Raw genomic sequence first — 17,227 nt, 5'->3', positions numbered from 1 at the left:
TAAACCATGGCACCAAGTGCGACATGTTGCTGTTCTGTCTGCTCTTGGTGAACCTGCCCTTGCCAGGTTCCAATCCTTATCATTCAGTGATTCTGTGATTCTCTGCTCTCCTTCCTGCACCCACACCTCTTCCCTAATGCCATCTGTTTTTTCTCTGTGCTTCTTAATTAATTGTCTGCTCACCTGCTGCTTCTTCCACAGTTGCCAGGGGCTTTTCTGTCCCTAGCACTAGCACCAATAATGAGAGCTCTTGTTTTGTCAGGGAACAAATTAGTCAGGGTGGTGTAGAGTTCATGGCAAGGTTTCCCTTCAGAGCAGAAAAATATTAAATAATTAACATATCATACTTGCTTGTGGCTTTGCAGACTCTCTCATATCTGGACTTGGGGCTGCTGGTTGAGGCTGAGAGGTATTTCTCTGTTTCCTAGCCTGAATGTCCTTCCAAGCAGAGCTTTTTCTAGGTAACATTTTCCTGTGCCTTAGACTCCTTCATGGAGATGTGAGTATAGGATTTGCAGCTGTCAGTCTGTCTCCCTTTGCTTCTCTAATTTTGACCTGGTATCTCAGTCCTGGTTTGTTAATATTTTGTCTTCCCCTTGCATAAGGATGCTCAGTCTAGAGCATGGTCAAGAGATGAGCTACATGTGCTCTGTGGATGCTCAGTGTCTGTCTTCAGTAGGAATGTAGTGAAGAGCCTGCCTACAGTGAAAAATGTTACTATGTTTGAGCTACCATGGCAGTGAGAAACTTTCAGTCCAGCACAAAGGACTGCAGCCTTGTCACCCAAAGTATTCAACTCCTTAATGCTGAGCCCTCTGCCCCCTAGTCATCAGACTGGCAAAGAGACAATAATGGGAGTGAGGGGGAAAAAAACCCAAACAACAAACACACACACACACACACACAAAAAGTACATGAGATTTATTTAAAGTAAATGTTTTCAACAAATAACAACATCTTAAACTGTTGCTATTTTCAGTCAGTCCTTAGGAAAGGACATTCATTTCAGTCCATAGGAAACTTGTGAGTGGATTACAAACATAGGTTTCTTTGTACTCTGCCTGTGTGGGGATGTAATTCTACTTGGCCTGGCTCAGGACTGTAGTATGTGGCAATTTGGGGTTTGTTTTGTTTTTCAGGAAAGCTTTTGTGACTTAGTTTGTGACTGAGCAGATAAGGTCTGAAATCAATGTTCTGAGTAAATGAAAATCTGCCGAAGAATGGAACTCTTTACTTGATTGAATTAAATGTATTTCTTGAGAGTTGGCTTGAGAAAAACACATTCTTGGAGCAAAACTGAAACATCATTTAATTTCAACCTAAACCAAGTGGAATGGATGCATCATGCCAGATTCTCTGCTGGCTCCATGCCCTATGTACAACTCTGAAGAGAACACATTTCAAAGTGAAGATACAAATGCACACTTTGACTCCAACACAAATGTCTGCTTCCCTCCCCAGCACACAAAACTGTAGGAGGACATTGTATTAATCATCCTTCCTATTGAGAAAGGATGTTAAATCTAAAACACCAGGTCTGTCTGATAAGCACATAAGTGTACAGCCCCACTCTGGAAAGGAGAGATGTACACGTGTCCCCTTCCACCCATGGCAGTGGTAATTGTTCTTAGCTGTACAAAAAACTTCCAAAGTGACAAGCATTTTATGAGTGTCCAACCTGACACACTGCAGAAAAGCCTCAAAGGCCTCAAGATCACAAGCCCTGATGACTTACTAGTGTGCTAGCCTCTCAGTTAGGCAGCATTTTGATAATCCTAGAATCATAGAATCAACCAGGTTGGAAGAGACCTCCAAGATCATCCAGTCCAACCTCTCACCCAGCCCTATCCAATCAACTAGACCATGGCACTAAGTGCCTCATCCAGTCTCCTCTTGAACATCTCCAGGGACGGCGACTCCACCACCTCCCTGGGCAGCACATTCCAATGGGCAATCACTCTCTCTGTGAAGAACTTCCTCCTAATATTCAGCCTATACCTCCCCTGGCACAACTTGAGAATGTGTCCCCTTGTTCTGGTGCTGGTTGCCTGGGAGAAGAGACCAACCCCCTCCTGGCTACAACCTCCCTTCAGGTAGTTGTAGACAGCAATGAGGTCTGCCCTGAGCCTCCTCTTCTCCAGGCTAAACAACCCCAGCTCCCTCAGCCTCTCCTCATAGGGTTTGTGTTCCAGACCCCTCACCAGCTTCATTGCCCTTCTCTGGACATATTCCAGTACCTCATCTTCTCTCTTGAATTGAGGAGCCCCAGAACTGGACACAGGACTCAAGGTGTGGCCTGACCAGTGCTGAGTACAGGGGAAGAATAACCTCCCTTGTCCTGCTGGCTACACTATTCCTGATACAGGCCAGGATGCCATTGGCTCTCTTGGCCACCTAGGCACACTGCTGGCTCATGTTCAGCCTACTATCACTCAGCATCCCCAGGTCCCTTTCTGCCTGGCTGCTCTCCAGCCACTCTGTCCCCAGCCTGTAGCTCTGCATGGGGTTGTTGTGGCCAAAGTGTAGAACCCTGCACTTGGACTTGTTGAATCTCATCCTATTGGCCTCTGCCCATCCATCCAGCCTGTCCAGGTCCCTCTGCAGGACCCTTCCACCCTCCAACAGATCAACACCTGCTCCTAACTTGGTGTCATCTGCAAACTTATTGATGATGGACTCAATCCCCTCATCCAGATCATCAATAAAGATATTGAACAGGATGGGGCCCAGCACTGGTTCCTGGGGGACACCACCAGTGACTGGCCACCAGCTGGATGTGGCACCATTCACCACCACTCTGTGGGCCCAGCCCTCCAGCCAGTTTTTGACCCATTTCAGAGTGAATCTGTCCAAACCACGAGCTGCCAGCTTTGCCAGGAGCTTCTTGTGGCAGACAGTGTCAAAGGCTTTGCTGAAGTCCAGGTAGACTACATCCACAGCCTTCCCTGCATTCACCAGGCAGTAACCTGATCATAAAAGCAGATCAGGTTGGTCAGGCAGGACCTGCCCCTCCTGAATCCATGCTGGCTGGGCCTGATCCCCTGACCATCTTGCAGGTTCTGTGTGATTGTACTCAGGATGACCTGTTCCATGACCTTGCCTGGCACTGAGGTCAGGCTGACAGGTCTGTAATTTCCTGGTTCCTCCTTCAGGCCCTTCTTGTGGACGGGCATCACATTGGCCAGCCTCCAGTCATCAGGGACCTTACCTGTGAGCCAGGACTGCTGATAAATGATGGAGAGTGGCTTGGCCAGCTCATCTGCCAGCTCTCTCAGCACCCTAGGATGGATCTTGGGCATAATTCTGTGGCCTGCCAGATGAGTGTATGCCTCACATCATAGATGTGTTTGATCTGGGCTGAGTGGAGAGGGACTGCAAAATAAAGTCCCTGCAATTAACAGCAAATTCTGAATGAACTGTAATGCTGTCTACCTTAGAACACAGAACAAAGGATAAGGCTGTGCCAGCATAATCTCCATGGCCCACAAAAATTAACACAGTCAGGATTTGCTAAATGCTCTGGTTTTGCAAAATGCTCTGGTTTTGCAATGCAAGAGGTATTTCAAAGAAAGGTGTTAAGTGAAAGGAACACTTGACTAAGGGGTGACCTCATTCATGTTTAAAAATACATCAAGGGTAAGTGCCGAGAGGACGGAGCCAGGCTCTTCTTGGTGATACCCAACGACAGAACAAGAGGCAATGGATGGAAGTTCAGGCATAGGAAGTTCCATGGAAACAGGAGGAAGAATTATTTCACTGTGAGGGTGACAGAACACTGGAACAGGCTGCCCAGGGTGGTTGTAGAATCTCCCTCTCTGGAGATATTCAAGACCTGCCTCGATGAGTTCCTGTGTGGCCTGGTATAGGTGATCCTGCTCTGGCAGGGGGTTTGGAATAGATGATTTCTCAAGGTTCCTTCCAGCCCCTGACATTCTGTGATTCTGTGATTTAAATAATGCATGCCTGGCTTGTAAGTCTGCAAGAGTTAGCTTCTCAACAAGGACAGAGCACAGACCAGCATGTGAGACATGGCTGGAAACAAAACTCATGGCCAGCTCTTCAGTGCAACCCAGAAGCACAGGGCTGTTATAAACCCCATCTACCTAGAATTTGGGTGTTTGGGCACAGAACAGACAACACCTGCCTTGGCTGGGAATGGGGCCATACCAGAGATGCAAAGGGGGTGTTTCTATGTCCTTTGCAGCACTTGAATATTTATCTAAAGTCAAAATAAATAGTCCTCACCATAGGGACATAGATCTGTTGGAACAAGTCCAGAGGAGGGCCAAGAAGATGACCCAGAGGCTGGAACACCTCTGCTATGAGGATAGGTTAAGGGAACTGGGATTATTCAGCCTGGAGAAGAGAAAACTCCAGGAGGACCTTATAACTGCCTTCTAATACCTGAAAGAAACCTACAGGAAGGCTGGAGAGGGATGTTTTACAAGAGTGTCCACCAACAGGACACGGGGAAATGGATTTAAACTGAAGGAGAGTAGGTTTTGATTAGGTCTTAGGACGAAATTCTTCACTATGAGGGTGGCAAGACTCTGGAATGGATTGTCTAGAAAGGCTGTGGATTCCTCCTCCCCAGAGATGTTCAAGGCCAGGGTGGATGGGGCCTTCAGTAATCTGGTCTAGTTGAAAGGCATCCCTGCCCACCGCAGGGAGGTTGGATTAGATGATCTCTAAGGTCTCTTCCAGCTTAGGCCATTCTATGATGCTATGATTCTATGAAAATGGGTAGTGCTGCTCTTGACATACCCTGATTTTCTTTTTTGACTAGGTGGTTGTTGAGTACCAGCTCTTACAGGACTCCCAAAGGAACTGCATCTATCAATAATGATCATGCAGTTGAGGGGTGTCACACATGGATGTGGCTGAAACAATGGCTGTACCCTGCTACTGGCCCATGTTGTGACCTTTGGCAAGTCATGTCACACCTCTTTTGGCCCTGTACTTTTGCCTTTTGGTAGGCTTCAAAAGGGAAATTGCCTCCTTTATATAAAACTACATACAAATAACATGATGATGGTCTCACTGCAACACATTAACCACTGCTGAAATGCAGATAATTATATACTGAGTCAAATGGGTTAAATATTGTTAGATAAAACAGAGATTTCAGGATCATGGATTTGAGGAGCTGCCAAAGGAAAATAAAAAGGAAAAAAAAAAAAGAAAGAAAAAAAGATGGTAAGCAGTGAAGAAGTTTGGCTAATTGGCAAATATTCCTTGTGATAAAAATCAAGTTAAACGCCACCTGTTCTCCCCCATATCCAAGTAATTTCTGTAACTGTTTAGTTCATAATGGTTCCACAGCTGACAAAGATGATACTGCTTTTATTCCAGAGCACTGCTCGTGAGAAAAGAGTCATCAAACTGCCAAACTCGAGGACGTCAGAAAAAGGAGTAAGACATCCTGTGAGATGAAGCCAAGACCAACTATTCACAAAAGCACCCAGTAACACTTTTCCTCACTTTTTCACTCACTTCATCACTATTAAAAAATGCCTCGTGGTACTCTGATGCACTGTGAGCGTTTCCTCGGTGGTGTCAGATGCAACTGCGAGAGAACAAGAACAGGACAACAAAAAGGATAACTCAAAAGTCAGTCTGAATTGCATGATACCTACCAACCCTGGGGATGTGCTCAGTTTTCATACAGAGCATACTCAGTTCTTTGCAAAACATGGAAAAGGAACTATTCTCCTGCTTAGGAGACTGGACAAAAGCTAAATGCTTTCCTTAGATATTTGTTGACTTGTATAAACAACATCTGCATGGGCAGAAGGATGATGTCTAGTTAGAGACACTGCTCCTAGTGCCTTGACACTGCTGAGGGTGTGGCAGTTTAGGCTGGGTGCCTCCTCTCACTGCCACATGAGTTACACCTCTGGTGTCCTGAGTGTCCAACCCAATAAAGTGGACAGAGGAAACAGCATATTTCTACCCATAAATCCTCTGCCCTATCAATCCAAAGTCATTCTCTGCCTCTTTCTTCCCTCTCTGCTCCCGAGGGAGATGTTTCCCTATCAGGTAACAGTGGGGGAGTATCTCAAGGTCTCTTAAGCCTATCTAGGCCTAATGCCAGGAGAGGAGGGCAGACTCAGACCTGGCCAGCCTGAGACTAGCCTAGAAGGGAGGGGGGGGTGGGGGGAAGAAAGAGCCCTGGGGGTTTTGGGTATACCCTCAGGTGGGAAGAAGGGAAGAGTTGGGAGGTCTTTGGGTGTTGTGTAAGGGACTCTGTACTCTTTGGGATATCTTTGCCACTCTGCTTCTAGTTTTTGTAGTTTCACCCACTGCTTTTCAATTTAAACTTTCCATCGCTCTTCAGTCCATTTTTGTGAGTGTCATTCTTTTGTCCCTTTTGGGGCAAGAGAGGATCTGTCTGGCCTCAAACCAGCACAGAGGGGAGCAGGGAAAAGTCTGCAGCTGTTGTGAGGAGCTGTAGCAGTCCCTATCACCATGCCTTAAATCAGTCACCTCTGTGTGTTCCTTCTGCTGATATATGGAACAAGTTGATCATTTTGCAGAGGCTGAACCCAGGCAAGAGCCCACTTCTCCTACAAAATTAGATTTCCCCTGAGCACAGGGGTTGAGAAAGGAGCTGAGGTCTTCTCTAGGAAACACCCCACTCTGTGCTGCCATGGCGCCAGGATTCTGGAGCCTACCACAGAGCATTTCTGACCCACCCATTACAGCTACAACAGCTGAACAAAGAAATTAAGGGCAAAACCAAACCAAACCAAACAAAAAACCCCAAACCAAACCAAACAAAAAAACCCAAACAAACACAAAACAAAAAAGCAAACCAAAAAACCCAACAACCCAAACCCAACCAACCAAACAAAACCCAACCCAAACAAACAAAAAAACCCCAAATAAAACAAACAGTTTCCAGAGATCAGAGGGAGGTCCACTGGGCTTGTCATACCTCCTGTTGGTGCCTAAGCACAGCCTACTAGAACTGCTTTTACAGTCAGCAGCCAGCAGAAGATCCCAGGCTGGTAATTGCTTGGTTGCAGTGACTGCAGGAGGAGCTCCAAGCAGGTCAGCAGCTCTGAAGAACGAGTTCCTCGACTAGTTACTGAACAGAATTTGATTCTGGGTACACACAGGATTCAAAATAGTTTGTGTAAGCACAGATGGTTCTGCACCTTTCACAGACAGATCCTGTCCCAGCCCAACTTCTGCTTTTCCTCCCTCTTAACTGGTGGTTTGCCCTGCATGACTCAGAATGGTATTTCTTAGCAAGGAATGCACTTCATCATCAAACAATGAACAGAATAAAATGATGACGAATAGCATCTTTCTTCTGGGTACAATGCCCACAGTGTACACCTAAAGGCCTTTTTGTGCAGAAGCTCCTATTTCCATCACATGAGCTTGTCTGGAATTCCTGAACATACTCTGCCTTCTCCAGCAAAGGCTGCCAAGGTTTGCCAAGGTCAGAATCTTGGGAAAAAATCACCCTAATAGTGGGAAGTAGTGTCCAAAGCCTATGAGGGTTGTAGATAGCAGATCTTTCTAGCAGATCTTTCCCCTGCAAAAATTGATGCTGCTGTTTCAATATCCAGCTAATTACTTTCTTAAAAAATAAAAATAATGCTGTCCAAAAGCATTTAAAAGAGAGGAGAAGTATTACATTTTACAACATAGAGGTGCTATAAATCAAGATAATATTTAAAAATAAAAGAATTCAAGAAGTTTGAGGGAAGGATAGGCTGTCTTTAAAAAAAAGGTCATTATTTAATCTTTGCAACCATGTACCTCTTGGACTGAAGTTGTGATTTCAAGGTGTTACACTTTACTAGAAAATCAATGACCATATATAGGGTTGGTAAACTTCATCAGTTCTCTCACAGCCTTGCAACCTGGTGGGAAAAAAGCCATAACTTTCTATTAGAATAGAAGCAGATTGCAAATGTTCAGATTGCATGTCCCCAGATCTTTTTTAGATATCCCAGGTTTTCTCCTTTGTGATTCAATGGCTGACTCAGCTCCAGCTGAAATGAAGCTTTCCTCTCAATACAAAGCTGACCAAGCTGTAGCTGCAGAAATTCCAGGCAATTATTTCTACTGATTTTTCAAAGTTACACAATTTGGATGCCAGATCTAAGAGTGTTTCCATTTTCAGGAGATTTGACTTCTGATATAAGCCTCTTTTAAGATGTGTCAGAACCTGGACAACCCTAAACTGATGATTTTTGAGTTAAGTGTTCACCAGTTAGGAATGACAGACTACAAATGCTGTCTTATGGGCATGCTGTAATTAATTTAATCTGTTTATTTGGTAAAGCAAATTGTGGTTTCTAGCACTAACCACAGACCCAGTGTAAACGACCAGGTATTGAAAAATACCTACTTACAATGCACCAAACAAGTGAAGAAAACTGGGAACCATCAAAAAGTATGCTTCACAAGACAGTAACATTTGTACAGTAGTTCTGAAAAGAAAGCATAAACCCTTCAGCTTCAAGAGGTCCCCAAAACTCAGCCTCCTTTCTCCTAGCTAGGCTTGCTGAGGAGGAAAATCCACAGTACACAAATCACTGCCTCCTATAAGGAAAATGCTCTCCACCACCTCTTTGCTCAGAAGATGTGTCAGTAGTGAAGGAGACCACTGCATCCCTGCTTTTTAGAACAAGCCTGTATTCATCCCCAGAATGGGACTGCACACTGATCAGGAAGAATTTATTGTCCTGTCTTTCCACTTTTTGCTCTTATTTGAAAGCAGCCTGCCCTCTTCACATCACACTAAAGCTACTGAGCAAAGCACTTGGAATGCTGGCTGGTGAGAGTTAAGTTATTGGTGGAAGCTAAGAGGGACAAACTTCCTGGAAGCCTGAGGGGTGGAAACAAAAGTAAAACATTTACAGTGTTCCAGCTTTAGTTTCTTTGCTAGCTTGGGGATAACACCCCTGAGGGAGCAGATCCCCATCCTCTGCTGCTTGAATCAGACATTCCCCATGCTGCTCACCTCCTTCTGTGCCATCAGGTAGAAGGAAGGTGTGGCCTCCACCTGCACTATGAGCAAGTGTGTGTATACGGACTTGTAGGGGAAGCAGTATGGGCAGAGATTGTTCCCTTTGAGCACTGGCAGTACATCCAGCCATGCTCTGTTCACCTTCACCCTGTTTTCTTGCTTCATGCTTTCTGTTCTGGTGAAAACCAGCCTCTCATGGGAGTCTCTGGGCAATTCAATGTCACCAAACGTGAAGTCCACATGCTCCTGTGATATTTGCATGTTCAGGTACTGGCTGTTGTGTTTCAGCGCTATAGACAGCCAAGCTACAGGGCTGTCGTCTCCAAGGCATCCCATCCACCACACTTCTTCCTTGTCAGAAAGGGAGAAGTAGACACAGTTGTGAGACAGGGCACAGAATCACAGAATCAACAAGGCTGGAAGAGACCTCCAAGATCAAGTCCAATTGATCACCCAACCCTAACTAATCAACTAGACAATGGCACTGTGTACCTCATCTAGTCCCTTCTTAAACACCTCTAGGACATTGACCCCACCCCCTCCCTGGGCAGCACATTCCAATGGCCAATCTCTCTTTCTGTGAAGAACTTCTTCCTAAGATTAAGCCTAAACTTCCCCTTACACAGCTTGAGACTGTGTCCTCTTGTTCTGGTGCTGGTTGCCTGGGAGAAGAGACCAACCCCCACCTGGCTACAGTCTCCCTTCAGGTAGTTGTAGACAGCAATGAGGTCTCCCCTGAGCCTCCTCTTCTCCAGGCTAAACAACCCCAGCTCCCTCAGCCTCTCCTCATAGGGCTGTGCTCCAGAACCCTCATAAGCCTTCTTGCCCTTCTCTGGACATATTTGAGCAACTCAACATCTTTCTAGAATTGAGGAGCCCAGAACTGGACACAGTACTCAAAGTGTGGCCTAACCAGTGCTGAGTACAGGGGTAGAATGACCTCCCTTGTCCTGCTGGCCACACTGTTCCTGATACAGGCCAGGATGCCCCTGGCCTTCTTGGCCACCTGGGCACACTGCTGGCTCATGTTCAGCTGGCTGTCAACCAGTTCAGCCTTGATCAAGACCTTAAGCTTCTCCTTGATCTTTCTCATAGAAGACCTGCAAGTGCTGCTAGTAAGGGAGGAACTAGCACCAGGATTCTTGAGGCCCCATTGGATAGCCTGGTGGGATGTGGCTAGAAAGTCAGAACCATCTGTGTTTTTTTCATGGTGATGTAAAAGTCCTCCAGCTGTTCACTCAGCTTCATTGATGGGATCTGGAACAAGAGGAAGGGCAAAGATAAGTCAAGATCCTTATGGGAAGGAAATGCATTACAGATGGGGAAGACATGTTTAGGGCTTCTCTGTACTCTGTCTGAAGAAATCTGCATCACCTTCCACAATTCCCCAGAATGTTGTTTCTTGGTGACCTAGATCCTTGAGGAAAAGCTACATGTTTATTTAAGCAAAAGAGATGCAATGAAAACTCATGGTGCAGGCAGACCAGATCCATTTCACTGGCTGGCACCACTTGTCCACCAGCTGTAAAAAAAAAAATCCAAAAATGCCACCAACCAACCAGATTCAGAAGAAAGGAGGCAAATTCCTGGCTTTTATGAATGTTTCAGTCACACAGAAATGGGATTGTGTTCATATGTGTGATCTACCACACACTTGGAGGTAATACTCTGTTACCTGATACATACAGTTTTTTGGGTTTGTTTAATTTTTTTTTGTTTTGGTTTTTTGTTTTGTTGGGGTTTTTTTAGGTGAAAAAGGAAGAGGAGGAGAAAGGAGGAGGATAAAAAAGTAGCAGCAGCAGCATCTTCTTCTTTTGGCCATGAGATGTCAGTATTGCAGTCAGGCTGCTTTAGCTGAGATCAACTTAACAGAAAATTCTAAAATTGTTGAGTGGGGCTTTGCAAGCTGTGGACCTTAGCCACAGTCCTTAACTTTCATGTGTGCACCGATTTTGCTGGGAGTTCATTTTTGGAGAAAACGAAAATCCAGTGCTCTGAATTTCATTGGCTCGCTCTGGGAGCAGACATCCTGCCAGTAATACATCCTTAGGATGACAGCAGGAAATCTTGTCACACAGCAGCATGAGGCCAAGACTGTCTGCAAGTCTTATGAATATGGAAATCTTTAGTATCACCCTGGATCTCCAAGCTACTGGCTCAACCATGAAGGCAGTAGAGAGTGAATTAGAAAAGGTTACAGCTTTATTAAGAGAAACTTGGAAGGTCTCCAAGAACACAAGGATGCAAAGGATGCTGAAATGGCACTTCTTTTCAATCTTCATGGTAACTTTGTTTGATCAGGAGGGCTGGCTACCTTCACAGTGAAAAAAACCCAGAATTTTGCAAAGTTTTCTAAGCTTGGTGATGTCTGTGTAGTCTCAGAGTTCTTTGGTTGTACACCAGTGTGTCTACAGGTTGAGAGCATAGAGGGTAGCCTTGGTGGTGTTGGGGCTCATAGCACTAATGCACAGGTACTTGAGGTCGTCATCAGAATTAGAGACAGCAAACTTGTTGAGCTTAGTCAAATAGGCTAGAAAACAAAGAAAGAAGATAAAACCCACTTGCCCTAGAGACATGCTGTCACCATTTCTGACTAAGAGCAACTTGATGGTTTCTACAACATGAGGAATTTAAGAAAGATGAAACACATGATGTGATGATTTCCCATGAGTTTCTGAGCTGAAAACCCAGATACAGTGTGAAGGGCAACAACATAAAGCCACCCTAAGGCTGCTGCAAAGCTAAAAAGGTACTGTCACACAGAGAGGCTAACATAGTACCTTTTACCTTGTTGCAGAAACAGTGGGAAGGTGACAAAGGCAAAGGTTGTTCCTTTGTTATCAGTTCAGGAAGCAGAGAAAAACACTTGTCCTATTCACACACAGCCTGACTGTGCTTCCAGTGTGTCACACCTCCATGAGTGTCTGCAAGCTGGACAGGCAATGCTAAGCATGTAGGATTTTCCACTCATATCCCCTTCCTACTTCTTGGTAAGCACAACAGAGTCAGGACCCCTTGCTTCAGTGAGACCAAAGGCAGGTGTATCTTTATGAACACCATGATTTAAGTGAAGATATGAAGAGTGAATTCCTAAAAGGAGAGCTTCAGCGCCACAGACAGGAACTGAAAGTAGAGGATTGATGTGGAACCTTTTTATAGATGTGCAGACACTTAATATCCTTTATGAAAGAGTAATACATTTTTATGATACCACTATAATTTTATTATAGCCACTATACTTTAAGTCTACTTTTTACAGGGCTGAAGCTAGTAGATTTTGCAGCTCAGTACATGTTAGCTGTGAAAGGTTGCTCTGAGCATCTGTGCATTGAGCTTATGATCCCCATGGTGACCATCTCAGTGTGGCAGGAAAAGCACAAATGTGGTACACCCAAGAGGATGGATTTCTCCTTCTAACCCTTAATTCTGCAGCCATACCTGACTATTACTACAGCTGCAGAGGTGTAACTCTGCACAAAGAGGTGGTTTTAAAAAGAGACTTTCATTGTTGCAGCTTTTGCTCTTAATGTAGTATGTGCAGGGTAAAGAAACAGCATAAAACCAACTGAAGAACCCATGGCAAGCAAAACAAGCTTGGAAGCTGAGTAGATGCACCATGAACAGGCTGCCAATGTAAGCATATTTTCTGATCCTCTGAGCTCTGGACACTTCTGAAACAGGAGTCCTTGGTCTGTGGTCTGTGGAACGCTGACAGCCTAGGCTCTCCTCCTGAAGCCTCCAATGAAGAAGGCTGGGAAAAAAAAGAGTTATGCACATCTGAAAAACACACATTGCCATGCAAGCCTGACAAGGAGGAAAGGTCTCACAAACTACAAGGGCAAGTGTAGAGTCTTGTGTCTGTGAAAGAACAGTATAGAATAGGGACTGACCTGCTGGAGAACAGTGCAGAAGAGAGGGACCTAGGGGTCCTGGTGGGTAGATGGATGACCATGAGCCAGCAATGCGCCCTTGTGGTCAAGAAGGCCAATGCCATTCTGGGGTCTATTAGAAGGGGTGTGGTTAGTAGGTCAACACAGGTTCTCCTCCTTCTCTGCTCTGCCCTGGTGAGGCTGCTTGTGGAGTACTGTGTTCAGTTCTGGGCTGCTCAGTTCAAGAAGGACAGGGAATTGCTTGAAAGAGCGCAGCAGAGTGCCACAAAAATGATTAAGGAGTGGAACATCTCCTTTATGAGGAAAGGCTGAGGGAGCTGAGTCCTGTAGCTTGGAGAAGAGGAGGCTTAGAGGTGACCTCATTAATGTTTATTAATATGTGAAGGGCGAGTGGCAGGAGGACAGAGCCAGGCTCTTCTCAGAGATGTCCAGTGACAGGACAAGGGACAGTGGGTGCAAGCTGGAGCACAGGAGGATCCATGTGAACATAAGGAAAATTTTTTTCACTGTGAGGGTGAATTTTTTTCACTAGAAGAGGCTGCCCAGGGAGGTTGCAGTCTCCTTCTCTGGATGCATTCAAAGCCTGCCTGGACATGTTCCTGTGTGACCCACTCCAGGTGATCCTGCTCTGGAAGGGATCTTTTGAGGTCCCTTCCAACCCTTAATGGTCTGTGATTCTGTATGATACTGTACATTGCAGATGGTGAGCAGACAAAAATATTACTTCTTTCCATGTGAAAGACAGGCTGTAAGTATTTTTTCTAAACTTGGATGTGTTTACCAATTTTGCTGAGGGCAAATGATCCTCCTCTCTCTGTGGTGATGACCACTGCCTGTGGAGCCACCTTGTTTTCCCGCTAGCCCAGGGATGGAGCTGCAGGAATATTGCGAAAAATTCAGGTGCCATTAACTTAGATGGAAGTCTCTCTGGTCAGCAGCTTCATGAGGCCTGCATGGTAAGTTAGTAGGCAAACAGCTGTGCTTCAGAAAGGCCAGGGTGTTAATGGTAATGATGAGCTGTTCATCTGGCAGCAGTATTCTTGGCAAGCATTTGCTCTCTTGTGCCCTCAGGCCTTGCTGCAGCTCTCCTGCAATGGCTGTTCAGGCATGGTTTCTAAGATCAAGCCTAAATTTCCCCCTGGCACAGTTTGAGACTGTGTCCTCTTGTTCTGGTGCTGGTTGCCTGGGAGAAGAGACCAAACCCCTCCTGGCTACAACCTCCCTTCAGGTAGTTGTAGAGAGCAATAAGGTCTCCCCTGAGCCTCCTCTTCTCCAGGCTAAACAGTCCCAGCTCCCTCAGCCTCTCCTTGTAGGGCTGTGCTCCAGACCCCTTACCAGCCTTCTTGCCCTTCTCTGGACATGTTTGAGCATCTCAACATCTTTCTAGAATTGAGGACCCAGAACTGGACACAGTACTCAAAGTGTGGCCTAACCAGTGCTGAGTACAGGGCAGAATGACTTCCCTGCTCCTGCTGGCCACACTATTCCTGATGTAGGCCAGGATGCCATTAGCCTTTTTGGCCACCTGAGCACACTGCTGGCTCATGTTCAGCCTCCTGTCAACCGATACCCCGGGGTCCCTTTCCTACCGGCTGCTCTCCAGCCACTCTGCTAAAATCAATAATGCCAGTTGCCCCGCATGACATAACAGCACCAGCCTCACTAAAGTCCTCAGACTGCAATTAATCCCACAGGGATTAATTAATTTCTGACAGGACTTAGTTTGAAAATTATGGTGGCCATTTCTTGAATAATTTCATCATTTAAGCAATTTACCAAACCACAGCTGAAGACAGAGACTTGGATTGCTTCTGGCTTCCCAAGGCAGGGTTTACTATGTACTAGAAAATTAAGTTATAGTTTCTCGTTTCTCCAAATTCCGGATTTTCAAAACTGGGGCATCTGGTTTGAGCTGAGCTCTGATAGTTTATAGTGCAAATAGTAACATAGAATTACACAGAATCATAGAATGGTCTGGATTGGAAAGGACCTCCAAAGATCACCCAGTCCACCCCGCTCTGCAGTCAGCAGGGGCATCCTCAACTAGATCAGGTTGACCAGAGCACTGCCAAGCCTCACCTTGAGTATCTCCAGGGATGGGGCCTCAACTGCCTTCCTGGCAACCTGTTCCAGTGTCCCACTACCCTCATGGTAGAGAACTTGTTCCTAACATCCAATCTAAATCTACTCTTCTCCAGTTTGAAGCCGTTGCCCCTTGTCCTATCACTCCAGACCTTTAAAAACAGTCTCTCTCCATCCCTCTTGCAGGCCCCCTTCGGGCACTAGAAGGTTATTAGGTCTCCCTGGAGCCTTCTCTTCACCAAGCTGAGCAATCTCAGCTAATAACAGCTTGTTGTTAGAGCTAATTCAGACCCAAGACATGAGCAAAATGCTGCTCTGGAAGAGGCTAGAGAGATAACCCTTCAGGGGTGGTTCATACCTTATGTGCAGTGTGCTCATTAAAGTCTATATCACCTTTTTAATTTTCTTACCACTGGACACCTTGTCCTCACGAACTCGAACTACAAAAATCAGGTTGAGTTCCTCTAAGTCTTGAAAGTGTGGCCAGATCAGGAAGCAATGGCTGCTGTGAGCAGTGTGCAGCTCTAATAGTTGCAGTCTTAGAGTAATAAAATTTAAACGAAATAAACAAACGATGCAGTGGTGGCAGGTGTGTTATCAGCCACCATCTGTGAGGGTGCTGTATTGTCTTCTGATGACTGGAACAAGAATTACCCAGTTTTCTACTCCTTCAGGAAACAGATCATCCTTGCTTTTCTCTTATTTTGTCCAGGAGAAAATAATTTGTCCCTTTCATTCTTGGATAGTGTGGAGAAGACCTGGGAAAGGCTGAGATCTTAGTTCTGAAGCGTACCAGTGCACAGGCTCTGCTCAAAGATAAGAGTATTCCCATGCTGCCTTCTTTGCTGACTTTAACAGCTGCATATTAAAACACAAAGCTCTTTGCCCAACATTGCCTGTCAGCAGCTGGATGACGTTCTAAGAGTTTTAAATGATGCCTGAACACTTCATGGAGTACTTGACTGAGGTGCTGGGAAACACCAGAAGACAGTAACAAAACCTACAGCCTTACTGAGCATTGGACAGGAGCTGTCACTGCGACCTGCTGAACAGAATTAGGAGCAGCATTAAGCAGCCAGAAACATAGTCCCCATACCAGAAAGGTCTTGCAGACAATGATACTCTGGGATGTAATCACATCAGCACTTGCAGGTTCTGGATGAAGTCCTACGAGACTGCATTTTCATGTGTGAATTCACAGGCAGCCTTGAGAAAGCAAGTCCAGACTCTGTGCTGCTGCAGGCAGGTCATGAGTAACTAAGAAACACAGAAGAGGTCTTGTACCTCAGTCTGAGTCCTGCTCCTTCACCCCTAGTTTTGTTTGTTTGTTCTTTTGCCCCCTCTTCTTGGAGCTTACTCGAGAGCCTATTTTCAAAATCACCTCAGGGTATGTGGGCTGCTTTGTGAATGTGCAGCACTTGAGCACCTTGGTAACGACGGTTCCTTTGAAAAAATCCTCTTGGTGTTTGGATTCTCCAGCGTCACACTCGTGGCAGAATCACACTAAACAGACAGAAATCCTGCAGAATCACACTAAACAGACATCTGTGCAGGCACAAGCCTTCGTGCCAAACTTCTGTCACTGAGATGATGCATCATACAGGAAAGAAACAGTTATGTGTGTCATTTCTTGCCAGAACATGCACACACCCTATCTCCATGCAGACAAACATGCTGTTATCTGATGGTTTGTAGGTGCTCCATGCCAGACCTTTTAACTTGAAATGCACATGGTAAATGTCTAGACACCTAATGCTTTTCTTCACGCTGAGGCCAGGAGCTGTGCTCTGTGTGTATTTGGTGAGGGAAGAATGGGAGGGCTGCCAGAGGACCTTGTAAGTTGCTATCAGAACTGGTGAGGTCTCAGATCTTGTTTCCTTTTACATCTCTGAATTGTTCTTCTAAAGCAAAGGCAGTTCCTCACACAGTGCCTGCTGCTGTTCATACTGCAAATTAGCCGTCACCGTCTCTGTGGCACTACATCCAAAAAAGTGGGGACTTTCCATCCTCCCTCCGCTCATCTACCCTAAATAAAGAAGGTAAATATCCCAGCCATATCTGGATGTTCCTAAAATCCCCAGATTCTACTCATCTTGAACTAATTTTTGTGTTAGCCCATACTGCAAAGACACTGACATGTATTGGAGGCTCCTGGCAGATACCAGTGTCATCCAGAAGCAGCAGGGATTTCAGATGCTGTTTAGGGGCCACCTGGTTCTCTCACAGCTGGCAGGGAGACCCTCCTCTACTCCATGATGGCGTTCAG

At 45.6% G+C, this 17,227-nt stretch overlaps 1 protein-coding gene across 1 annotated transcript in view; it reads right to left on the bottom strand.

Annotated features, from left to right (window-relative positions):
• Nucleotides 1-11,397: 11,397 nt before the first annotated feature.
• KIAA1958 (KIAA1958 ortholog) overlaps nucleotides 11,398-17,227 on the bottom strand; it is a 44,984-nt gene continuing 39,154 nt past the window's right edge. The window contains exon 2 of the mRNA XM_054398099.1: nucleotides 11,398-11,519. Coding sequence (XP_054254074.1) covers nucleotides 11,398-11,519 — 122 coding nt within the window. The remainder of the gene's footprint in view (nucleotides 11,520-17,227) is intronic.

This window comes from Indicator indicator, chromosome Z (genome assembly GCF_027791375.1).
Source record: "Indicator indicator isolate 239-I01 chromosome Z, UM_Iind_1.1, whole genome shotgun sequence".
Lineage (NCBI taxonomy): Eukaryota > Metazoa > Chordata > Aves > Piciformes > Indicatoridae > Indicator > Indicator indicator.
This window is presented reverse-complemented; position numbering and strand designations above follow the sequence as displayed.